This window comes from Globicephala melas, chromosome 14, assembly GCF_963455315.2.
Source record: "Globicephala melas chromosome 14, mGloMel1.2, whole genome shotgun sequence".
Classification (NCBI taxonomy): domain Eukaryota; kingdom Metazoa; phylum Chordata; class Mammalia; order Artiodactyla; family Delphinidae; genus Globicephala; species Globicephala melas.
In genome coordinates this window covers 20,774,617-20,801,184 of record NC_083327.1, presented here as the reverse complement: position 1 = coordinate 20,801,184, position 26,568 = coordinate 20,774,617, and the positions used below count along the sequence as shown (strand labels likewise).

Here is a 26,568-nt window from a genome sequence, read left to right as displayed (position 1 = left end):
GTTCAAATCCTATTCATTTACAGGGTAAACCTGGCTTTGCAGAATTTAGTAGGTGGATGCAAGCAGCTACCTGGGAAGGGCAAAGCATGGAGTTCAATCAAGGTTCCTGTAACCTGATACTATTACTGTTGTTCTCTTGAAGTCCTAAATAGGTTCCAAAATCTTATCATTTCCTAGCCCGTCGTTGTGACAGGTTTTGTTTCTGGCACTCTTATTACCGAAATTAGTCAGTCTTGAACTTCTAGAGGTTGGCTTAGTTTTCTATTTCCCGGTTGTTAAATCACTGTGGGCGCGGTACCAGGACAACTATGCCCTGAATTTTAAAGGCTTTTTTTTGAGCCTGCTTTCCGCACTGGTTGACTTTCTTTTCTCCCACTCTCTCTCAGCGTTTTCTTTTTTCTCTTTCGCTCTGTTCCTTTTACACTCAAGCTGTGTAGGGGGATTTAAATTCCAATTCGGAACTCGGAATCGCGCGCCTTGAATGACGGGAGTCGTAGTTTCCATGACTCCTCCCTAATCGCTTTTCACGCCGATTCCTCCCGACAGGGAAAAACTACAACTCCCAAGAACGCACCACGGGGGTGGCCAGCCGCCCATGCGCACGCGCCCTGAGGCCGCAGGATTTGAATCGGCGGCGTTGTTATTGACGCCATATTGGGGCCGGCGGCGGGTGGAAGAGTCGTACAGTGGAGAGGGAAGCGGCTGGACGTGTTCGGTGGCGCTCCTGCCGCCGCCGCCACCGCCACCTTTCAATCCCGCCGCATCGACCGACGCTCTCTAGCTTCTGACGCTGCTCGGGCGTCTTAGGAGCCGCGTTGCAGCCTCACACCTCACGGGGCTGGTTTAGACTTCTGAGGGAGCCGGTCTCCGCGCAGGAGCGCCTCAGGCGCGGCGCAAAGCCCGAACGGACGGCGGGGGCGGCCGGAGCCTCTCCCGGGGGAGCCGCGCCTGAGGAGGCGGAAGAGCCCCCACCCGCGACGCGGCTGGCGTGAGCCGCCGCCACCGCCCCTCCCGCCCTCGCCCCGACCGGCCCGGGCCACTGCCCCTGCCGCGGAGGCAGCAGCAGCAGCGGCGGCGGCTCTACTCCCCTTGCCGGCGCTCCGCCACCCGCTTTTCCGCTATTGAGCCGGTCAGTTAGGCTCTTTTCGGGGCCCCGCTCTGCCCCCTTTCCCTCGTCCTCCCCTTCCCGACCCTACACGAGCCCGACACCCCGGCCATGGCGTGCGGAGCCACTCTGAAACGGACTCTGGATTTCGACCCGCTGCTGAGCCCGGCGTCCCCGAAGCGGAGGCGATGTGCGCCATTGTCGGCGCCCACCTCGGCTGCCGCCTCCCCGTCGTCGGCCGCCGCGGCCACCGCCGCCTCCTTCTCGGCCGCCGCCACCTCGCCGCAGAAGTATCTCCGAATGGAGCCATCTCCCTTCGGCGATGTCTCCTCCCGCCTCACCACAGGTGGGACTCGGCCCCGCGGCCGCCGTGGGGGGAGGGGGTGAGAGGACTGGGGGGCCCGGGCCGCGGCCGCGGCCGCGGGACTGGGCTGCCGGACCGCCCCCATGCTTAGCGGAGCCCTCGGGCGACCACAGTTCTTTTCACGAGCTCCTCCAGCCTCGGAGACACAATGGGAATGGCCTTGGGGGGGGGTCGGGAGGGGGGGTGGGTAGGGGCCGTGCCTCGCCGGGTATTGTGGGGAAGAGGAAGGTCCTTTTCTTTGCGCCGAGGGACCAGAATTGAGCGTTTCCGTAGTCTGGAGAGCCCAAGCGGAAATGATCAGAGAGGGTGCTACACGGAAATCTAGGCAAGCGAAGGGTCACGCGTTTCACCCGACTCTTGGTGGCTGTCTCCCCGGCATCGATTGGTTGCACCTATCAAGTCTGGAACTGGGTGGTTGGAGGCGAAGCGGCAGCCCCTCCTCCCTTTCAGACATGGCTGATTTTAGTACGGAGGGGGTGGGGAGGGATGTCACTGGGGCGAGATCTAGGCCTGTCATTAATCACCCACAAGAACGCCACTTGGGCTGAGTCAAGACCTGTTTCCCTAGCAGGGTCAACAACAAAGAAACTGCTCTTCCCGACTGCCGTAATCTGATCGCACTATATGTCTAGACCTTGAGAAACTCGAACTTTTAATGAAAAGCAAATTGTATTGAAAATCGGGGATGAGTAGTTGCTTTTAGTTGGAAGTGCTTTATTTCTGCCCGATAAAGTCTGTTGGGAGAAAAAGCCCAGGCCTTGGGAATAATAAATCAACCCAAGATTCCAAGGGACTTAAGACTAGTTTTGCTTTTCATCTTGAGACATTTCCTGAAAGTGACTGTGGGGAACTACCTTTTGGCTGCTTTGTACTGCATGTGTGTGTCCATTTTTTTCTGTACTTTGAAAATCCTTGTGTGCTCCTGGCACAGTCTTAAGATAGGTTTTTGTGGACTGGTAGTGTAAATGTTTCCTTTGTGTGTGTAGCAAGCAAAGGTTTCCTGTGTGTTAGCCTTTGGTAATAACATGATCTGTAGACAAAGCCTTTTCATAATTTGATTTACATGTTTCTTTATCGTTAGCTTAAAAAAAAAATCTGTGGGCAGTATTTACCTGCATTTGGTAACTTCCATTTGGAATTGACTTAGTTTTGTTTTTTTTTTTCAGGTCAGATTTTTAAAATATCCTTCCCCAAATATATGGGGAGGACCTCAATACCTAGGCTACCATTTTTTGCTGTTGAAACAATGTCAAGAATGAGCTCCTGGTGGTTAACATTATTTTTAGAGTTTGTCTTTTTAGTGTAATGCTGTCATTGAAAATTGAAATGATACTGTGGAGTCTGTACCTCATAAGGCCACTTAAAAATAGCTCTAGCTAACCAGCAATAAATTTCATTGGGGGGGGTGTGAATTAATACATTGTTAGGTTTGGGAGTTAAAGTATATCTAAATGCTAAAATAGTCTTGAGCATATAAGGTAAGTCAGCTAGGGCCTATATTTGTTCTCACTTTAAAGGGAATTAATTCAGAAAGAATTGTGATCCTTTGCAAATTTGTCATTTCATTGATATATTTGAAGCATTGGCTAATGCAGTTGGCTGCACATTATGTTACATTTCAGTTAAGTGGACGGTAATAGTAAAATGACTGGAATTATTGGAATCGTTTAAGCCTGCTGATTCAGATTCACATTTTCCAAAATATTGCTGTTTTGTTTTTCAAGGTGTTTTTGACATCTACTCGAAGTTTGATCATATCCTGAACTCTAAAACCACACCCTGATATTTATTTAGCCTGTGAAAAGTTTTTTTAAGCTATTTCAACTAGAGAAAAGCAGTTAAAAGTGCATAAGTTTTGAATTGCTAAAATTTATGTTTTTAACTATGATTTTGAATGACACTTTACACGTAATTTAATTTAGCCTTGTGTTTACATGGCCAGTTTTGGGCATGCTCCTGTAATGGTTTTTGTAATCATGGTGTCATAATGGGAGCTGCAGTGTTGTGCAGGTATCAGAGAGCTTCCCAGTTTTCATGTTGTCTAACTTGGAAATAATTTTCCCAAATACCTAATTTTTAGATTCCTATTTTAAAAGTGGTCATACCTAAACTTTACAAGAGCGAATACCCATATGTCCTTAGCAGAAATAAGTAGCTGGGATTGGGAACAGAAAGCAGCTTACCAAATTGAGATTGATTGGGGCTCTATGGAATCTCTTTGTTTTCACTTCTGTGAGTTCAAATATAATTTAAACAATATACAACTAGACTACTGAAGTGAATTTTTTTTCAGAGCATGTGCACAATTTATCATGATTTTATCATTCTCTGGATATGTATATAGTGTTTTCTGATATTGTAGCTGAAGTCATGTTGAGGCTTTACTAGTAGTTTCAGGAACTAGGACATCTGTTTTAAACCCAACTTTGTTTTTTGTTTTTGTTTTAGTCATCCCAGGAAGGTTATTCCAAAGTTTGACTTGATGACTATTATTTAAATCAATATTTTTCAGACTAGTGCAACTTAATACCAGGAAAAATGAAAGAGCTGGCAAATAAATTTTATTGGAACACAGCCATGCTCATTCTTTTTTTTTCTTTTAAGTATTGTCCATGTCCCTTGAAGGCTACAATAGCGGGGTCGAGTAATTGTGACAGAGACTGTATTTTCCCAAAGCTCAGATATTTACTGTCTGGTCCTTTTCAGAAAAAGTTTGCCCAACCCTGGTGAAGGGTGTCAGCAGTGAGGTCTGTAATAACCCCTAGATGTGGAAAAGGAAAAGTGAATGACAACTGAAGGTGTGTGGGAGGGGAACCATTGGCTGTGGTTGGGAAAATGAATGCCTCTCCTAGCTTCATTAGTACTCATCCTGGCAAGTTAGTTGAAAACAGATTGAGTGTTCTGTCCTTGTCGATTGGTTTTTGAAACATCTCAGAATATTATCATTTAGCCAAAAGATTATCGTGACATTCCCAAGAACAAAATTATTTTAATAAAACCAAAATATTATACTTGTCAGTCAAATCCAAGACGACGTTATTCATAATTGTGTAGTGAATGAATGAGTGGTTGAGTGAAGTGATCCCTCTATGGACTCAACCTATTTGTGAGTTTGCTAGGCACCTTTATATACATTGTTTGACTTGTTACCATTGCTGTAGTCTGCCTTAGGAATTCAGTTGGATGAAGAGTTAAATGCCTTTGTAAAAACTCATTGTATTTGCTGGAAACTTGCCATCAAGAATGGAAATTGCAGCTTGTGAATGGGGAAGGGTTTACAGGAACTTAGATTGTTTTGTAGACATTGATACATGCCTGCAAATGGAGACACCAGCTGGCTTAAATGAAGTATAAATGGTTCTACACAAACAAATGAGATGTCTGTTGGAGGAGGCAACATTTCATTTCAGATGTCATTCATATTGAGCCAGAAGTGTTTTTAATATTTTGTGGTTATTTAGACAGCTGTTAAGTTGCTTCTAGTTTCTCAGTGGATTTGGCAAATAAATTGTTTTTAATGGTCTTTGTACTTTGGATTTCAAACCTGATATTTTATTTAGGACTGCGTATGTAGCTGCATTTATTTAATAGTTGTATGAATTATGCATTTAATAATCATGTACGTTTATAGCCATTAAAAGCAGCATGCAGTTGTGTTCATTATTGAGCTATTTTGTTTTGAAAGTAGGAAAATGAAAGCCTATCTTGAGCACAGAAACACATCGGGTAAACATGGCTACATCAGAGGACAGGGTTGTTAGCTCTTCTTTAGGTGAAAATGCTCCTAGCCACCATGGTTGCCACAGAGACATACACTAAGATGTAAAGGAGAATAATAAATGTATTCAGTTTTCTTAAAGGGCTTTATAGGAAAGAGAATATATTGGGTATTATTCAGATAGATCTTTCCTATGTGTTTAGATAGACCCAGGAAGACAGTGATAGAAATGCTTTTGTTTTGAAAGGTTGAGAATAAGAGATTCATTGGAAGTGCCCAGTTTTGTGTTATTTTTCCTCTTAGAAAAGAAACCTTTGATTCTCTTTCCATGTAAAGAAGAATGCAATAATGATAGCATAGGTTAAGTTTGGACCTCTTGGATAGTTGGTTCATGAAACAAGATAATGAATGGTACTGGGGTTGGGTCTTTTCAAGTACTCATAAGTGAATTAACCAGCAGTTTATGGTCCTTGCAGTCTTTGCATTAATACTGTGCTAGTACTCTTGACTCACAGAATGTTCTCTATGCATGTGTGAAACCACAGTGAATTTCTTGACTTTGAGAAGACTACCTACAAGGGTGGAATACTTGTTCAAACCTATATGAACCATCTGCAGATGGTAAAGAGGTCTTCACAAATGAATCTAGTTTAAGAGATTCATCTTCAGTTTTACTGCTGAGCATAAGGATTCTAGAACTCAGCTTACCAATGTTTTACAACTTTCTAAACACCTGAGAAATGTGATGCATCAGTGGCAGTCTTTTAGCAAAGACTGTTAGTTAAAAGGAATGTCCCCTGGGTTTTGAGGGGATAGATGGGACTTGTGGAGTTTGAAAGTAACCCCAGAGGTATTCTTATCTGCCATCCTTTCCCTCTTAATGTCTTACCACAAATAAAGTTTTAAAATATTTATTGAATGTATTTGTTGAATTAATCAAGCCTTGGCATCTCCCAAGGTTCTTAGAGACTCGGAAATTTAAGAAAAAAATCCAATTTCATTTCTGCTCCTCCTTCTATACCACTTTTTCTTTTTAGATGTTTTGTGACAATAAAGCCACAATATGTGACAACATATATTTTTAATTGTGACTCAAACAAATAAGTAGTAACAAGAAATACAGCATTTATTTAGTTTAAGACTTTGAACAATACTTCTTTGAGGTGCTTGAAATCTACTCAGTATTCCCTCATCTTTCTGGACAGTGATAATAAACATGGTTTTGTGCGTTTCAGTATTTGAAATAGCCCATTTACAAGGATTTTACCATTTTCAGAGATTTGCTGTTTCGAAGAATTACATTTTTAAAGATTTTATGTGATTTTTAGGAGAAAATATTTTGTAATATGAAGTTCTGAGCTTTCATTTCTAAAGGGATTGAATGATTTAAGTTAAAACAAAATTTTTTTGCATGATGAGAAGATACTGCAGTTATAATTGAGCAGGGAAAGAATGCTTGCAGGTAAATTAAAAATCTAGTGTATGTCAAGTTGTCAGCTTTGATATTTATTTTCAGCCTTTTGATCATAATTTTGCATTATGCCAGATTGTGTAATCTTTCTTGTGATGATAGGTTTTTTTGGGTAGTGGTAGTGGTAGTGGTTTTTATCCTTCCAGCGCTAGAAAAACAGCTCAGAATATGCTTGTAGTTTGTCTTGGAGTATAGCTTTCTTCCTCCCTTTACAAATCGTAAGTCATTAATTTTTATCTGTCACAAATGTCATAGGCAGGTCACCCTGAAATATAAATGCTTTGCAACATTTTGATTTTATTAAAATGTGATCTTTTTTTACTGTGATTTTTTTTCAGTAATACAGCCTTTGAGTTTGACTTAATTTCTATATCTATTCATGTATCTGGATTTTCTTAGCATTATTAAAAAATCTAAATACTTCCTCTAGAAGTCACTTGTTCAAGCTTTTATGAACCTCATTTGAGTTCCAGATTCTATGCTGGTTAGGCAAAGAAAAGACAAAGTCTGTCCAGGGACTGACAGAGCTGCCACTGCTGATACTTTTTAAAGGCAGCTAAACTAGAATAAAAATACCATAAACTTTATCAAAATACCTATTTTAATTCTTGGTGGACAGTTGTCCACGTTAGCATTATTTTCACCTTTGGCAGCCTAAGCACTGAAATTGGTTTACTTAATTCACACTTTTACTATTGAAGCTTATGTATTGGCTGTTTCTGACTGTTTTAGTCTGTGATGTGCATTCTGACTTTGGTTTATTAGCATTTATTTTCATTTCCGTTAATGTTAATTCTTAGAATACTCCATCTAAAGATCAAACTAAAGGGAGGAAGTTTGGAGGGAGGGACCTGAAAGAGTTGATTTTCTTTCTTTTGTTTCTTTAAAAAAAAATAGTATCATTGAACTGATGTAGCAATTAAAGAGTAGAATGTGGAGTAGAATTTGAAAGATTGCAGAAAGCCAACTTTTCAAACATTACTTTCCTTGAACTTTGCCTTTTGTTACAGAAGATTGCCTTGTTCCTAGTGCTGATATATAATTCTCTGGAAGAAAAACTTGTCTAAGCAGTGTAATTGGTTAGAAGTGTAGGAGGTTTTAGGTGGTTGTGACAGAACAGGGGAACCTGATCCATGGCCCAAGGTGAAATAGTACATTATCAGAAGCTGGTCTTGTAATCAGTCCTGTATGTGTGGTAATGCCGACCTACCAATTTAGAGTAATTCCTAACTTTGGAAACACCAATAAAACATTCTGGTTAGTTATAGATGCCTGTCTTCAGCAGGGGCAGTTTAGAGACACTTGAAGCATCCTTTTTATAAATACCCGGATGTAACATGAAAATTTCTTATAATTATTTTGTTACAGCCAGTGATTGCAATTGCAGGGCTCTAGGTAAATGAGAATTATGCTCCGTTTTGGTCACTACCTTCTTAACATAGAGTTTGACGTTTCAGTGTATGAAGTATTAATAATACGTGGCAGTGGATCCCTCTATTCTGACATCCTGCTTTTTAAGAATTCGCTCTCCTCCTTGTGATACATTTTAACTTTAGGTACTCAGCAGAATATTGGCTAGGTGTACTAATACTGGAGAGGGTAGTAGATGTTAAGAGGTTAGGCCCTGAGATCAGGCTCGGGTTTACTTTCTTCCAGCTGTATGACCTTTCAGAAGACATTGAAGCAAAGCCTCATTTTCCTCATCTGTAAAATTACGCATATGATTATAGTAGTAGCTGTCTCCTAGAGATGTTGTGAGAATTAAGAGCATTTCCTGTCCCTGAGTGCTGGAGATAGTTACAGTAGGGCAACTTCAAACGGGACTTTTTACATTGTCCAGCAGTCCTGCCATTTTTCAGTGAATAACCATGCCTTTTACTTCACAGAAAAAATAGAGGCCATCAAATGGTAGCTTCTTCATTTTTCCCAGTACCAACACTACCAATGGTTGTGTCTTTTTTTTTTTTTTTTTGTATCATTGAGGAAGATTACATGAATAGTGAGGGAAGAATCCCACTTCTCTCCAAAGGAACCTTACCTGATTTTCTCAACCAGATCTTTGCTTTTGGCTTTAAATATGGTCAGGCTTCCCATTATAAAGTAAATGAAGCATCCTCATTTTCCTCCAGCAGTCATCCAGAATTCTCCACTTAAAAACCAAATTCAAAGAGCTTTCAGGTAGTCTACTTGCTTCCATTTCTTTGGCTGCTCTCAACTTACTCCTAGTATATTTGTATCTCAGACAGCTTTTGTCAAGCCACTGATGACTTCCATGGCACACAGTCAATCCTCATCTTGTTTGACCTTTCTTATTACAGCATTCACACTGCTGACACTCCCTTCTTTTTGAAATACCTTTTGTATTTTAACCTTCTGCGATAGCACTGTTTTCTTCCACTTCTCCAGCTGCTTCTCCAGCTGCTTTTTGTCTTCATCTGGCCATAAACTTAGGAGTTCTTTAGTTCTAGGTTCAGCTCCATTCCTGTCTAGCTTAGTAGCTCCCTAAGTGACCACATGCATGCTCCTGACTTCCTACAGGTGACTTTCTAATTTATATCTTTAGTTCAGACCGTTCCTCTCAGGTCCAGCCATGGGAAGTTTAGACTATTTATTGTCATACCTTCCCAGAAGGCTTTCTTCGCCCAGAAGTCAGAATTTTCTCAAAATCTGTTGACTTTTAAGTATTCACAACTAAGTTACAAAATACATGGGATAAACAAAAGATGTCTGTAGGTTTCCAGTCAGTGTCTTCTGGCGTAAGAGGTAGTCTTGCTCTTTTTAAAGCAGACAGAATCGAAAAGCAAATGCATTTGTCTACTTTCAATCACATAATGAATATAAAATTCATATAAATGAATCAATATATGTATGTTACTGTCATGTAATGAATCTCTTTAGGTCCAAGTTCAAATTGATTTACAGAATATTTTCCTGCTTGGGCGGGGTGGTATGTCTGTCTCAGAACGACAAAAGCCATCCAGGTGAGAGTGGCAAAATGAATTAGATCATCCTTAATATTTTGGTACTTGTAATAATCTCTGCAGTTACTGCTTTCCTTCTCTTCCCCTCCATTTCTTGGCATGTCCAATAATACATAAACCAACCACTTTTCTTTTTAATTGCCACAGTAGAGGAGTTATTATTTTAAGCAGGGGATAGAAATTTAAATGCCCATAGTTCAGGCAAGTAATAAAAATGAGTGAACAAGGTGAGGACTTGTGAATTCCAGTCTTGCTCCTGGCCTGCAGCATCACCTGGAAACTCAATAGAAATGCCTAACTCAGGCTCCGTCCCTCATAGTCTTCATTTTAACAAAATCCCCAGGTGGTTTGCGTGTGCATTAAAGCTTTAGAAGCACTTGAGAACTTAAGCCCAAAAGGTAGCAGCCGCTCTTCAGCTGAATTTTGCCACATAGTCCAATACCTCCTCGCCGCTCCCCCGCAACAGCAGTAGCCAAAAATCTGACTTTTAATGTAAAATTACCCACTTTTAAATGTTGGCCACATTGTTTTAAAAAGAAAGTATTCAGGCCAGACATGTCTTTGGGTTCCATTTAGCTCCTAAATCATCAGTTTGCAGCCACTGGTTTCCAGGTATGCTGTATCTCGATATTTATGTGCATATGTGTGTTTTGGGTGTCCTAATGTGTGTTAGTGTTTCTTCTTTAGCTTGATTGTGCTGCCCTACAGCCCTCAAGGAGTCTGCTCTCTGTCCTTCCAAACCTTACCTTGTTTTGATGGCCCATGGTTAATTGGAATAGAAGCTGAAACTTGCCTTGGCACTGAATGCTTTCTGTAGCTTGCATATTTGGGTTTTGGATTTTGGATGGTTCAGTTTCCCCTTTCTCTTCACCATTTACTTCTTTTTTTTGGTTCTTATTACTCAGTATTTTCCTAGCTTGTAAGCTATTTGAGAAGACATTTGCAGATAGTAAAGAAGTAAACAACAAAAGCAGCGTGGTTAACATATATCCCTTTAGAATCTAGTGTAATATAAAAGAGGTATGAAACTTCTTGGATATCAGGGAGGAGCTACCTGCTGATTGAGCATTGTTGGACTCCTTGCATTTAGTGACTCCCATTGTGCAGTTAATTTGTAATTTATACTTAGACCTGAAGGATTTTAATAAATTGAGCCATTTATTTCAAGTAAGTAATCATTGGCTACTATAGTTCCAGTGAAGTAATAGAATTTGACCTGTAGTAATTACAGTTATTTCTTCTCTTGTAGGAGATAAATGAATGCCTCATACAGTAAAATATTATGTAATGTAAATTTAGAATCTCAGCCAGTTGCTTTTAAAGTACTGTAGATACAACTTAACAGTCTTATGTTAAAAATTTGGTTCCAGGTTCCTTTGACATAGCAGTAATTTTGAAGTAAATTTAAAATGGCATCAGCTCATTCTTTTTAGTTAGATAGCTCTTGGCTGGATAAGAACATTGTCCTTAAGGTTCCCTCGAGGAGTCTATAAGAACTGTTTTAGTTTCTGATCAGATGATCTGGGAGAATAGCTGAATTACAAAGATGGGTCTCCATAGCAACTCTGAACTCTTGTGTGTTTTAATTTATAAAGTAGACATGGCAATGTCTGTGTAGTTCTGAGCTCTAGATTTGGTCTGTTATTTTATTTGGAACAGTTTCTGTTTTAGGTCTTAATGGCTACTGCAGGTTTTCTGTACTTAATTGTGTACAGATTTTTCATTTTATTTGTGTTCCTCCCTAGCACTGACAGGCTTTCAAGATTTATTTCATTTTTAATCCCATTGTTTGAGTTAAATCTGTTTGGATGAACTTTTACCTTGTTTGTTTTCAAAGGTACTCCATAGAGAAATTAGCATATTATGTGATAATAAAGGGGTTTTACACACCTGAACTTAAAACTGTTAATGAAGCCTTACTGTTTGATCTAGTAATTATGTCAGTAGGAAAACAGGAAGTCCATGCAAGTCTGGAGCAAAAGTTTAGTTTCACGTATCACCAAGTTTTAGACATCTTATGGTTATGGACTCTACTCTAGAGAGATACTTGACAACCCCTCACCGCCACCCCCCATTTTGTGGTTCTCCTTTAAACACATTTCTGGTTGCTTTTAATTCCATTTTCCCTTTGCTCTCAGTCCCATCTTGATGCTGTTTCTCTTACCATTATCAACTCAGTTATTTTTTGTATCCCATCAACTTTCTCCTGTTTATATTGTTGACCTTGTTCATTGTGACCAGGGTTTTTCAAGTAATCACTGGCAACAAAGATGAGTAAACAGGCTTTATTGCCTCAGGCCAGGCCTTTCTTTTCTTTTCACATTTACCTAGGTGTTTTTGTTTTATATATATTTTAATATTCCAAAGGAATAAGTGCTGGCTCACTGACAATCTGCCTATTACGGAGAATTTTATTAGCATTCTCAATGGTATTTACTAGATTTGAGAATGCAAATGCCATTAGTCATAAATTTGCTAATTCTGACTTTCACTTAACCTAGTACAGTGCAAGAAACTTACAAGTATTTTACAGTTAACCTTTGAACAGTGTGGGCTTGAACTGACAGGTCAATAGTAAATACTATAGTACTACACCATACAAAGGTGGTTAAATCCAAGGATGTGGAACCCCGCCTACGTGGAGGAACCGTACTCTAGGATACAGGGGCCAACTACAAGTTAATGTGGATTTTTAACTGCGGAAGAGTCTGCACCCCCAAATCCCCATGTTGTTCAGGGATTGACCGTGTAGTATAAGGGTGATGTAGTTTTAAGGATTTTGAAAAGGGATATACTACAGCCATTTGTAAAGTAGATTGTGAAAATAACTCCATATTTTGCTCTAAGTGATTTGCTGCAAATTTAATCTTTGCTTCATAAGCCAAATATGAAGTCTGCATGATTAAAACTGATAATGTTAGTGAAGCTTTATTTGACTTTCTTTAATGGACTGGTAAATTTTTTTGGCAACACAATGTCAGAAGTTACAGGTACTTGGAGTAAAATGTCACATTCTAGTTTGGTAAGAGATGGCTAGATTTAAGTAGTTTAAGACTAAGTAGACATAGGTACTTTATTGATGTATGGAAGGCCTGTATCCAGCTGGCATGGAAGCAACTAAAGTTGGCCAAATATGTAGGTTGAGCTTAAAATGTGAATTGTGGAATATTGAATCTGGGGAGATTTCTTGGTTATTAGCTTCAAAACTGCATATACCTCTGAACCAAGATAACATGAACTTGAAGCTTGTAGTTAGCTTTTTGCTACTTTGAGTGTTGAGGGTTTTGGTCAAGTTAAATTGGACCATTCACTTCATAACGGTGTTGATCACATTACCAGTATTAGAGCATCTGAGGGCACAGTGAGGCTTAGATGACATAGTTGTATCATAATAGATATAAAAAGCAGTGCAGCAGTATTTGAAATTCTTCAGCGCTAACTGACAATATCAAGTGTTGGCAAAGATGTGGAGAAGCTGGAACTCGTACATTACTGGTGGGAATGCAAAATGTACAGTTACTCTGGAAAATGGTTTGGCAGTTGCCTACAAAGTAAAGCTGTGCACTTACCATATAATCAGGCCATCCAGTTCCACTCCTAGGTATTTACTCAAGAGAAATGAAAATTTGTCCACCTATAGACTTGTACTTGAATATTCATAATAGCCCCCAATTGGAAACAATCCAAATGTCTGCTAAAAGAACGGCTAAGTTGTGATGTATACACAATGGAATACTAATTAATAAAAAGGAATTACTGGTTGATGCAACATCATGTGTGAATCTCCAAAGCATTTTGCTGAGTGAAAGGCGGCAAAAATCTACACTCTTAGAAAAGGCAAAACTATAATGACAGCAGATAAGTAGCAGTGGTGTTGGTAAAGGTGGTGAATAGGAATATGAGAGAACTTTTGGGGGGTGATAAAGTTCATTATTGTGGTTGTGGTTCCAGGGCTATGTATGCACTTGTCAGAACTCATCAAACTACATTTAAATTGGTGAATTCATTTGTAAGTTATGCCTTACAGTTCCTTTGCTTGTAATGATGTCTCTTAAATATTAGATGGTACAGCGATTTTATAAAGCTATGTTATGTTAATCCTAGGCTAGATCTTGTTTGAGACTTTCAGATGAACAAATTGAGTCTGTTACAACTATTCTTTTGGTACATCTTAGTTGTACTTTGCTTGATTTTGTGAAGCAAAAGGAAGAATAATCTGAGGACAGCTGTGTGGTGATCAAAGAATAAGTCACACAAAAGAGGTTAAGGTTAAAAGTTACTTTGTGCTAATATATTTGAAGTCTTTGGTTGTGAATAAACTTTAGGATGCTTTGAATGACACTTTTGATCAGGATGATGGTAGCTTTGAACATAAAATGATAAATGAGTGAAGCTTGCTATGAGATCGAAACATCATTACTTTAGAAACCTTTTAGAATATCGCTACTGAAAGAGTTGTTATTTAAGAAAAATGAGGATATGTGTGCCTGACCTGGTTGGTATAGGATGTTGCACTAGTTTTATTGGTCACCTCTGTGAATCTTAGGAATCCTGTTTTCTATCAAGGTGCTTAACTGTTCAATAGACAGACATTTTATTTCACACTGGTAACTTTGTTTTTAAATTATAAACAATTTCACATAAATGGAAAAGGAGTGAACATGACCATGTTTAGTATAAACAAATGTTAACATTCTGAAAAATATTAAATACAGACATTCACACAACCATCCTGAGGTTAGTTATTCCAATGTGTGAGTTCGCATTCGTGTATATGTAAAATGGATTTGTTTACACACAACATTTACATAAATGAAATCTTCACTGGATATATCTTTTGCAGCTTTTTATTTTTTGATTTCTAATTATCAATACAATAATGAAACTGGCAGAATCTAAATGCTTACGGGACTGATTGATGTCCCCTCTCTCAAAAGCCCTAAAAGTTCTTACTGGGAAATGAAGTGAAAAGAGAGATGAGAAGTATATACCTAAAAAAAACAAAAAACAAAAAAACACCTCTAGTATTAAATTTTTTAAAAAGGATTGTTTTCATCTTACATAAATCTTTAGCCTTCAATTGAGTTTCAGTTCATTTTGAAATTGCATCATTGTAGAATTGTTGAAATTATACTCCATTATATTTATGAAACATTTTATTGCCTGTTATTTGTTTTGGATTGGGATTAATAAACTTCTTGGGATGTAGTTTTCACGTGGATAACTATTAATTTAGGAACTATGGTGGTGGTGAGAAAGTCTGTTTGGATGGGAGTGGAAACCTCAGGGAGGGATTTTCTGGAGAGGCTAAATGGTAACTATTTTGAATTAGAAATCTTCTAAAATGTATCATACTGGCCTGAAGGATATGTTCCTTATACTTGTTTACTCCTGGTTTGGTTGAAGATAATGGCACTGTGGTGTAGTGGTTCTTAATTGAGTATCTGTTATGTACCAGTCACGTTACATGGGTTTTTACCCTAAAGATTCAGAACAGTACTTTGCTGCTAATGCTGTAATATTCATCAGTTCTGTTGAGCTTAATATTAATGGCTCTGGCCATTTAATGTATGACAGTTTTTTAGTTCACATCTACTGTGTCATTTTGCTGACCTGCTACTGTCACTTCTCACAGGTGTGTGCCTGTATTTACATAGTCCTCCCTGCTTCTAATTATTTATGGTCTTAGAAAAAGCCTGCTAGTTTAATAGTTATGTGTGTGGTGAATAAATGACCTTTGAGTTTGGTACTCTTCAGAATCTGAGTTAAGTACGTGTTTCAGTTCACAGACTCCCTCATCTTTATGGTGAATGAAAAACTTATTTTTTTTTTACTAGTCAGTGCTGAGAAAGAATGGTATTGTAGAATAGCTGGATTCCAGGTGGTGTGTATGTGCTCTTTCTGAATGAGTGTCCCCATTATGCTGAAACTAATTCCTCCCAGAACATAAGTTTTCTAGATATTATTTGAAGAGAATATTTTTGGTAGAACCCAACCTATTTTTTTTAACTTGAAAGTTTATATCTTGCCAAATTTTGACTTTTTTCTTTTAGAACAAATTCTGTACAACATAAAACAAGAGTATAAGCGCATGCAGAAGAGAAGACATTTAGAAACTAGTTTCCAACAGACAGATCCATGTTGTACTTCTGATGCACAGCCACAGGCATTTCTCCTCAGCGGACCAGCTTCACCAGGTAATAACAGACTTACTAAGTAACATTTCCTTTCACTTATTATGGGAAAAAGTAATACAAGTTGCCTTCGGTCATCAAGCTCCTGTTTCTCCCCTTGCTTAAAAAAAAAAACATTTATACGAATAATTCATGATCTCTTAAAAATGTGGTACAAAAGTAATAGCTACCTGGATTCTCATGACTCAAAGACAACCACCTGTATATAGTATCTCCTAAGTGGACTTCCCCATAAATGCTATGATTTGTAGCCTCCATTTAAAACAAAAAAAAAAAGATATAGCCACGTTTCTCTATTAGGTATAGATGTACCTTGCCATGGCTGAATACGATGCCATTTTATGGATTTCCCATAATTATTTAATAATGATAGATAGACTCAGAATTTCTGCTATTACAGTATTTACAAAAATGTCCCTGAAAGTATACCCTCACATACTTGTGTTTTAGGATAGATTCCCTAAAGGTTGATAATTTTGATCCTATATCGGTTTTTCCCTGCCTCTTGTTGGAGAGAATAGTTTGCAAATACACTTTTTAAAATTTAAGGTGTAAAACTCAGGGCTGTTTGAAGTGAAGGGGAAGTTAAACTTCTTACTAAAGAAGAGCCATCAAAAATGGTTCTTACTTTAGTAAAGTTCTCAGCGAACATAGTTTTTTGTGTGACAGTAGTTGCCTGCTTGCCTTGCCTTCCCTTCCCTCCCAGCAGGGATAGGAAAACCAGGCAGAATAACAAAACAAACATTCACAGGCTATAAAACAGTCAAATAAAATTAGATTAGGAAACATGAAATTGTTCAGAACTAAATTCTGCAGTATTCCTGCCAATTTGGGGGGCCAGGTATAAGTGGGTGAAACTTTGGTAAGGGGAGGTGAGGGTAGAGACAAGACTCTACCCTCAGCGGGAACCAAGCTCATCATAATTCATCACTTCTTAGAATATCAATGAACTGGCAGTCTCAACTAACAAAGCTGCGGATTTGAAAGTAAATAAAGATAGAGGCTTACTTTTTAGTAGCTGTGGACTGAAGCTGGTATAGTTTATTCTTGTATACCAGAATACAAGGATTCTGGTATTCTGTTAACAGCTTGTTGGTAGACACAGCACAAACAAACATACTTCTTTTTTTTTGGACATAGTGGTCCCAGTCATGCAAGTTACAAGGAGCAAGTGAAAAGAGGAATTGGGGCAGATAAACAGGACAAACAATTGATAGCAAAAGTGTGTATTTGTGTGTGTCTAGAATACTTGCAGCAGTGTTACCGTGGATGACTATCATAATCCTGAGTTCGCAAAGATTAATTTCAGATGTTCTTTTCAAGAAAAGAGGAATGTTTTTGGAAAATCAGAGTGCCTTAAGTAATACTTTTAAGAGGAATGCATTCTGAAGAAACTGCTACTAAGTGGCTGCTACATTATAATCTTTAAGGATGCTGAACCGTGAAATTTAATGTTGAATATTAGGGATATATTCTCAGTATTTCTTTTTATAAAGTCTCTCCTAGCTGATATCATTAATTTAAAAACAAAAAATTAAGTTTGTATCTTGTCACATTGTCTCCACTCACCTTCACACCTTTTCCCCCTTATATTTGATGGCATACATCTTGCTGTGTTCTTCTAAAGCCATAAGCTGATAGGATTAAACCTGTTTTAAGACTAGGGAGATGCTGTGCTAAAAGCTGATAGAAAAATGCTTTTATTGATATATAAGCATTGAAAACATCCAAGTGAAACCTCCTCAGTTAGATGATGCTTTCTGTGATGGCTCTAAATCTGGTGCGGTTTTTGTTGTTGTTCATGTTGTACATAGGGACTCCATCAGCAGCCTCCTCACCATTAAAAAAAGAGCAGCCCTTATTCACTCTACGGCAGGTTGGGATGATCTGTGAACGTTTATTGAAAGAGCGTGAAGAGAAAGTTCGAGAAGAGTATGAAGAAATATTGAACACAAAACTTGCAGGTATGAGATGAGTTTTAGAGTCTCCCAGAAACTCATCCTAAGAAATGCATTCTTTCCCACATACACTTCACATCAGTTAAATTACCCTTTCTATACACTGGTACAGGGTATTTTCTAAGAACCAGAGAATTTCAATTCAAGAAAGGAAATGAACTTTCCTATAGCTCGTGGTCCTCCTTAGTGACCTTAAGAAATAGTATGTTAGCCATGTAGACCAGCAGCAGTATTAGGGAACTAGAGTTTTCTTTTGGTATACCCTGTGCTTTGGCTGTTTACTTAGCTCAATTTGGTTGTGGGTTTTTTGACTTTGTATCTTTTATAATTTTGCCATCAGTTCTGGACACTTGAAGTAATCTAACTGGCACTGTGTACCTAATTTTAGAGTATCAAGCTGCTGCAGTCTTCTTTAAATTATCCAAAAAAAATTTTTTCCCATAAAATTTAGTAATTTAAATGTAGTAAATATATTATGTATGGTAACTTAATCAGAATTTCCCCCTGGATTTTTAAGCCAGATTTTTACTGGATATTGATATTGTAAACTTCTTGATTAAGGAGTTAAATCAATCACGATGCTAACACAGGTGAGAGAATTTGCTTAGTTTTATAACATCTTTTTCTGTGGCACCTGATTAGGTTACAGGTGGATGTATCATATTTTGGATGTATGGATGTATCATATATTTTGCTACGCTTTTGTTGTCGTGTTTCCCCTCATTGCAGTAAGTTGCCATTCATAGACCACTTATAATAACTTTCAGAGGAGAAAGATATCTTGTTATTTCAAGCCCTTTAAATTTAATAGGTTAAGAAATAAGCCCCACCCAGCCTATACATGAATGAGGTTGTGTGATTTGAACAAATGTAGGTTTCCTGACTAAGCTCCATGCTCTTTCCATCTGATAAACTATTATTACTGAGGTTTTGTGTCTGATTAAGTGCCAGCTTAGAATTGTCTCACTATATATATTGGACTTTGCAGTTTGTGTGGCTCTAATATATTAGAGAAGAGGGCATTTTTGCAAATCATGTAATTGATGTTTATCTTTATTTATAGAACAATATGATGCATTTGTGAAGTTCACGCATGATCAAATAATGCGACGATATGGAGAACAGCCTGCTAGTTGTAAGTATTTCATCTTTAAACCAAAAACAAGACAGTCTTTTACGGAGAAGACTTTTGTTATAATTATAGTTTATTATAATTATCTTCATACCCAAGAAGAGAATTTAACAAAATCATGGAGAAAAAGTTTGGAGGGAAACAGGCAGCAAAACTTTACTAAGGCTTACTTTTGGTTACTTAAATACCTAGGGGCAAAATATTAGGGATGAAGATTTGGCATGTGTTTAAATTTTGACCTAAACTTAGCCCTAATTTTCCTTTTTTCTCCCTTTAGATGTTTCATGAATCATGTTTTCTGCATTTGTGGGCTGCCTTGTTCCTTGTTGCGTTGTTGCAAGAGGTCCCAGTTACAACATGCAGCAATGCCAATACCCCCTGTGAATACAGGTTGTTTCAAGCTTTCGTCAGTGGCAACCACTCCTAGGCAGCAACCGGTTTTGGAAATTTCCTTGATGTCAGTACCACCCGGATGTGGACCTTTGCTACCTGTATTAATGCCAGTGGCCTCATTTGCTGTATCATTACAATTTGGCTTCTTATATTAATGTTTGGAAAGGATTAAAGCTGGTATTCTAAGAACATGCCCTTCACTGGTTGTGTAAATAAAACTGTAGAATGACAATTCAGATGAAGTTAGTGTGATTTTAATTGTGCACTACAACCAAGCTGTAACCAGTTATTAATAATGTAGAGTGTAATCCCAGGACATTATTAAGCAAATAGCCTTCAGTGCTTCCTGTGAAATAGCGAAGGAGGAGGGCATTTCTGTACTCCAGGACTTCTTGGGGTTTCAGAATGGGTTTATATGATTTACCCCCACCCTTTTTTGGTAGTTTTTATTTATTCTATCAGTCTTTTTAACAAATGTTTATTGCTGCATTTTTTCCCCAGTGTATCATTGTTTTACTGCCCTTGTAGTACTGGAATTTAGTTGGAAGAATAAAACATTTACTTCTAATCTGCTTGTTTTTAATGTACAGATGGGTAGTATTTGAATAAAGCCAGTGTTTTAAACGTAAGCATTGTCCAGGGATCAGTGAAGTTAATTGATAAGATTTCAAAATCAGTCTTTTCACATACCAAGTAATCTAAGATTTGAGTGCTATTTTCACAAACTGAGTTCTGACTCCAAATGGTTTCTCTTCTAACTGACTGCATGATAGGTTAAATAATAGGTCAGTTTTAACAACTAGAATTTTTACCTTTTTTAAAGGACACTATATGAAAGCATGATTCAGCACATCTAATTCCCTTTCTATACATGCTTTCCAAACACAGCTTTCCTATGATGAAGTGAGGAAAAATACTTCAGTGAATTCTTTTGTTAAATTCTATTAGCATGTTTCTACTAATTAAGTCATAAATATACTGGGACATAAATATTTATAATTGACCTAATTAGTGGAAGATACAAAAAGAATTTTTTTTTCCTCCTTTTTAACTTTAATGATTATATTTCACCAATTCTTTCTTTAAAACAAGGCCAAAAGGGGTATAGGGCTTTCACAAGATCCCCAGGTAATTCATATGCCCATTTAAGTGCCTGAGAAACAATGGTATATAGTGCAGGCTGACCTTAAGTAGGGTGGATAATTCTACCTGATTTTAATGGACTAATTCTCAGCCTCAGCACTGTTGACAATTTGGGCCAGATTCATTCTTTGTTGTGGGGAGACTATCTTGTGCGTTGTAGGAGGTTCAGCAGCATCTCTGGCCTCAACCACTAGATGCCAGTAGCACCCTCCCCCCGTCGTGACAACCAAAAAAGGTGCCTCCAGATACTGACAGATGTCCGGGCTGGGGGAAGAAAACAGTCCCCAGCCGAGAACTGCTGGTGCAGTGGGACAGCATTTTAGAATGCAAGCAGTAAGTTAAATGTGGAGGAGGGGGGCAGAGCGACTGTAAATATGCTTTATCCCTTCTCACACCCCAAAATAGCGAACATTCTTTTATATAATAAGCATGTGTGAATTTTTATGTAGATTTAAATTTATAAAAGAGCTGGTTTTTATATTTACCGGGCAAGATATGCTAAAAGGAAATCGGTGCTGGCAATCTGAATGGAGCCACAAGTAATATGTTTTAATTCTAGATTCAGCTTTGATCAAGAACAAAATTTCCTCCACAGCCAAGTTTCTGCTGTCCACCTTAGCAAAAAGTCCTAGCTCATAGGCTGCGTACTGATTTTAAGTAGTGTGTGAGGTAATTTCAGAAAATAAAAAATGTGGGCAACTTCTTGGATGTAGTTAATCCAAGATTTAGACAGACCCAGTAGGTGGTCATTAGTGCAAATAACCAGCCACACTTTGAGTTCCCAAAGAGCCCTAAAACTGCTTCTAGTAAGTAAGTATCTTCAGAATTTAGTGTGCTCACAAACAGTCATCTTATCCTTTTACAGTAAAAGCCAGTGCTGGTGTGGTGCTGTACTCAGGTTACTGTAATGTGTTCAGTAAGTCGCTATTAACAAGACACATCACCAGGTATAGTTCTTTGTATTAGGAAAAATAGGCACAGGCAATCTGAAAAAAATAGATTGTAGGTTTAAAATATCAAAGCTATCTTTGGCCTATGGCAAGACCTTATATCTCTACAGAAAATGGTTTCCAAATGAGACACTGATTGCATGAGCAGTATTAACTGGAGCGCTTTCCCAGGTTCTACCCACAGAGACTGCTTTAGAAGACTAAAGAAGTGGGGAGGGAAGAGCTGGAATCTGTTTAAATATGCTCCCCAGCTGATCCAAGCAGCTAGGGTTGGCAGTGAATATACAATAGTTGCCTTGTTAGGGTTCTCTTTACTCCCTTACTTCACAATTACACAGTAATCGGTGTTAATAAGTGAATATCCTGCTCACGCACCTCATGAGCCTGTCCTTGTCTGCTCACTGGTGGGGCTCCAGTTCTCTGCTCCTGCCTCTGCCCTAGCTGAGGAGCATTCATTAGCTCATTCAAAGACAGGGCCAGCAGTGCTCTCCTGCCTCCGTTTCCTTTCTGTCTACTAGATCATTCCCATAAGCATAATAAACATGCTATTAAAAGTCTTTTGATCCTGTAATCTCTCTCTAGCTATTACCTATTTTTCTGTTCTATAACCTTTGAAGCAGAACTCAAGGATTTTCTAAATTTTCCAATCTTCTTCCCCCTCCCCGCTCCTTTTGTCACCAAATTTTTTTTTCAGTTGGGTATATTTTATTGTCACCAAATTTTTTTATTAGGAAAAAAGTCAAAACATAAAAGCTGAAAGATTGGTCCAACGATCCACTTAAAGGGAACAGTTACTTTGCCATATTTGCTTTATATGTATATTTTTAACTGCTTCAAAGAACGCATACATGATGCATCTAAGAACAAGGGGGTTCTCCTACATAACTTCAATAACATTATCCCACTTAAAGTAATGCTTCCCTAATTTAACATCTAGTCCATATTCAGATATTCCCATTTGTCCTCAAAATGTCTTTTGTAGCTTTCTCGCTAAAGTAGGATTCAATCAAGATTCTGACTTTCTGGAACAACTAGGCCTGTTTTGTTGAATGTTTCTTTGTCATTAATTAATGTCATTAATTTAATCTCTTCTATCCCTTTGCACTTACTGTAAACTGGAAGTTAGGTCTAAAGCATTTATTAGTTTCAGGTTAAACCTTTTGTATAAGATGATGCTATGATCTCCGCAGTGTATCACACAAAGTATGGCTCTGTGTGATAAGTATGGACTAGTGATAAGTTTAGACACTTGTTAGGTCATCTGGTAGGTGATGGCTACCAGGCTTAGTGTTCACTATTCAACCACGCAGTCACCAATATATTCCACATTGCTAAATCTAATTGACATTTGACCTTAAAACACTTTGTTCAGTTGGCTTGCAAGGTACTAACCGCACCTACCTGATTCTCCTCCCATTACTGGCTGCTGGCCCAGTCTTCCTTTCTCTGAACTTTAAAACATAACCAGAGTTTGACCTTGGGCTCCTTGCCCCCTCTGCTCATACTCACTTTGGTAATCTCATCTAATCCTAAAGATGGTTACATTCGCCTCCCTATGTGACCTTTCCACTTGGATATCTAATAAGAGGTCTGAAGACCCGTCCAAAACCAAACTCCTTTTTTTGCCTCTTAAATTCTCCTCAGCTAATGTCATCAACATTCAGAAGTTTCTCAGCCAAAAAACAGCCCTGAATTCCTCACATCCTTCATCCGATCTTGGATCCATCTAAAAGCTCACCATCTCTACTATTACTCTTGTTGAAGACATTTGTGTCTTGCTTGGATGATTTCAGTGACCTCCAAGTTGGTCTTTGTTTTGCCTTATTTGTGTCTCCAAACCTATTCCAGTCTGTTCTCATAGCAGTCAGTGATCCCTTAAAGGTCTAAGTCTTTCTTAGATGGATTCCCACCTATAGACGGTAAGGACTTTACAATGGTCTGCAGGGCCATAACTTACCTGCCCTCCACCCCGCCTCACTCAGTTTGAAGTTTACCTCTTGCTCACTGCGTGTCCCACACTGGCCACCTTTGCTGTTCCTCCAGTGCAGCTTGCGTACTGCCCTTAGGACCTTTGTTGTTGGCTGTTCGCTGTGTACAATGCACTTCTTCCATAAAACTTCATGACTAAATCTTTTTGTTCAAACGTCATCTCAGGCCTGTTCTGACCACTGTTTAAAATTGCAGCATGACATCCTGCTTCTTTTTGCTGTTTGTTTCGTTTTTTTCTGTAATATACTATATAATTAATCATTGTACTCTTTGCTAGAATGCAATGAGGGCAAAGATCTGTGCTCACTGAAGTATCACAAGGGCCTGCAACAGTGCCTGGCACATGGTACATGCTCAATATTTTGTGAAAAAATTTCAAACTACTTCAACAGTTTGAAATTTTCAAACTTTTCAGATTAGTATTTCATTAACCACAAGATTTAGCGCATCATAATATCCCATTTGTGAGGTTTTACAGTATTAAGGAATGGACATAATTAAGCTGACACTTTATAGGCTGGCTTGAGGGTTTTGTGCTCCATTAATGGCTACCACAAATGAGCTTCATGTTTCAATTTTACAGCTTCGACTGAATATTTACAAAACAGTTTCCATCCTGCTACTCTTACCTAATCCTTAAGTAGACAGTAAGAAAAATTGAAGTGGTTCAGTGCCTGACATGCATTTAGATAGGCTGAATTCAACTAAATGCCTAGCAAAAAAGAAAGGAAGCAGGGCTCAAGAGCCCTCAAGTGCCTCAGACTGACATAAATCTGCTGGTCTGTGTGAGGCTCTGTACCTTACAGTGTAAGCATTTTGTCAAAAGGAATGGTTTCTAAACACAATTTTATCTGACACTCATCTGCACCATTTGAAAGCTGAGGAAACTGCGTTGTAGATATTGATGGTGTCTTCACGTTAATCAGACATGGAGTATTGCTGATTGCCTCACTTAGACGATAGGTGGAAAATCCTTAAAACCATTCACACGTTCTTTCCCTAGATTTTACCAACCATAGTCAAAAATGAAACACATGATTGAGGACACCTCTGATTGGAGGGGAATGGCTAGAGAATATTGAGAAAAAATAGTGACCTAGTTGCTGTTAAGATAAATCGTGGAAAACTTCACACAGTAGAAATCTATTCTCTGCTCTGATCATGAGCATTGGCAGAGGCTCTGCTCCATGCCCTCATGCAGGGACCCCTAGGTGACAGAGGCTCTGCCTCTAACACATGGATTCCAAGGTGTCAAAAGCCTCTTATTTGTCCAGTTTCTTCCTTATTGGTGGTGGTGTTTATGTTTACATATCATAAATTCCTTACTTTCCAAGTTGACAGCCCTTTGTGCATATGTACATGTTTTTAAATTCTACTGAGTAAGAAATCCTGGCATCTTTTAGATGAAGACAGTAAGACAATCTATCTGAACTAATGCTACTCTGGTAACTGTCTCAAAGCTTTGTAGGGCTAGACACTTTCTGCTCTGGCTTGTAATTATTTCTGGTACCTTGGGATTTACCTTTCTTTTTAACCCTGGCAACATTCTGATGATTTGTTTTGGAGTATATTTCATCTAGCACTTTTAGTTTTTGGAGCAGGAAGTGGGGAAGGGAGCATTTATCCATTAATGTCATCTTGGCCCACCCTGTTGCCAGAGGGCTAAGATGCCCTTTATACTCATAATACCTCCTTCACACTCCAGAATTAATGAAGTTTAAGTTATATATTAAGTTTCTATTAAATTTAAAAACAATTAGTTATACATTAAATTTGTTCTCAAAGCAAACACACACAAAAAGACCTGCAAGTACACAGTTCTAAGGTTTGCAACTAAAACAGTCTTCACTGAATTTGGACTTTTTTTCTCCTGGTCATATTTGCATGGTAATTTTGGTATGTTAGTGAGTATACTTAAAGACACATCCCAGAATTCTCTTGGAAATAGAATATTAAATAATGAACTTGAGGTCTCCTTGTTTCATTGTCTTAATGAGTTCTTGTCATGGAAGAGATTCAGATGTCATTTCATCTGTGTCTTAAAAGGTTGATGTGATTTGTAAAGGCCTTAGAGGCTCTAAGACTCCATGATGGGTCTTCCTGATGTAGAATATTTACTGCCTTTAAGCATAAAGCCAAACAACTTGGGGCTTTTTAAGTTGTATGACTAAAGGAAATGGGGCAGCAGAGGAAGTTTTAGAACCTCTGTAGTTACTAGGAGAAACCTCTAGAATCTTCATCTTATTACATAATTTACTAAAGTGAGGAATGCCAGTGCAAGAAACTGGGGGAGCAGGAATAAGTACTATTAAATTAAATGCATATTAACAGAAACCCCTAGACAAAGGAATTTATTACATTTATACATTATGTATGTTCAAGAACAATTAATTCATAATTTCTTAATGAATGAAAATTGCAGTGATACTCTGAGAGAGGTTCTACTTGCAATGTTAGCATGTTACTTGTTGGATTCTAAAGTACTCCAAAGGTGCTTTGATACATTCCTGATAGGGATTAACAGTCTACTTTTCTGTTTAAACATCACACAGGGATTACACATTATGCTTCTTCTCAAGCAATCTTCCTCTACCGGTGTGTAAATATGATTGGTCTCCTTTTACTCTTAAGCTAAATGCTATCTTTCTGGCTTCACTCATTTGCTTTCTAGCAGCCTCCCCATGTTAGCCTTGCCACATGGTCAGTCTTCTGTTTGGTAGGTTTTATAAATCCTAAAAGTTCTAGTTCAGAAACAGCTCTAATAAACCGAGCACTGGAGGCTATAGCTAAGGAAATTCACCATGTACTTCTGACAAAAAGGGGTTAAAATCTCAATGTTAAAACATGATTTAGTAAACTGAATACATACTACTAAAACTAAAACCCTTACTGGAAAACATTAGATGTAATTAGACTCTACTGTCAATAAGACACGAATGGAAAAGTGTGTAACACTTGAAAACATTAAATGTAATTAGACTCTACTGTCAATAAGACACGAATGGAAAAGTGTGTAACACTTGTCTGGTTCTCATTTTTCACAGAGTACGAAAATTGCTTCCCTGCCAACTTCTTAAAGTATATTAATAACCTTAGAAAAATAGAGAATTCAATAATGACCATTTTTGGTGTATTCTGGAATATGACCTTTATATAAGTTTTAGACCAAA

At 38.4% G+C, this 26,568-nt stretch overlaps 2 protein-coding genes across 7 annotated transcripts in view; one reads left to right on the top strand and one right to left on the bottom strand.

Moving 5' to 3' along the window:
• Positions 1-639: 639 nt before the first annotated feature.
• Positions 640-19,945, top strand: AKIRIN2 (akirin 2). The gene is made up of 5 exons (XM_030859477.2): positions 640-1,451; positions 15,693-15,836; positions 17,648-17,797; positions 18,855-18,926; positions 19,201-19,945. The coding sequence occupies exons 1-5, from the start codon at positions 1,217-1,219 to the stop codon at positions 19,209-19,211; spliced, it is 612 nt and encodes a 203-aa protein (XP_030715337.1). The 5' UTR covers positions 640-1,216; the 3' UTR covers positions 19,212-19,945.
• Positions 15,935-26,568, bottom strand: part of ORC3 (origin recognition complex subunit 3) — a 70,816-nt gene continuing 60,182 nt past the window's right edge. For 4 of the 6 annotated variants that reach the window (XM_030859468.2, XM_030859469.2, XM_060283998.1 and 1 more), the window contains one exon: positions 15,935-26,171. In XM_030859468.2, the coding sequence (XP_030715328.1) occupies positions 26,066-26,171 (106 nt within the window). In that variant the 3' untranslated portion in view covers positions 15,935-26,065. Of the gene's footprint in view, positions 26,179-26,568 lie in introns of all 6 variants that reach the window. The other 2 variants (XM_030859470.2, XM_060283999.1) reach the window with 2 other exon arrangements.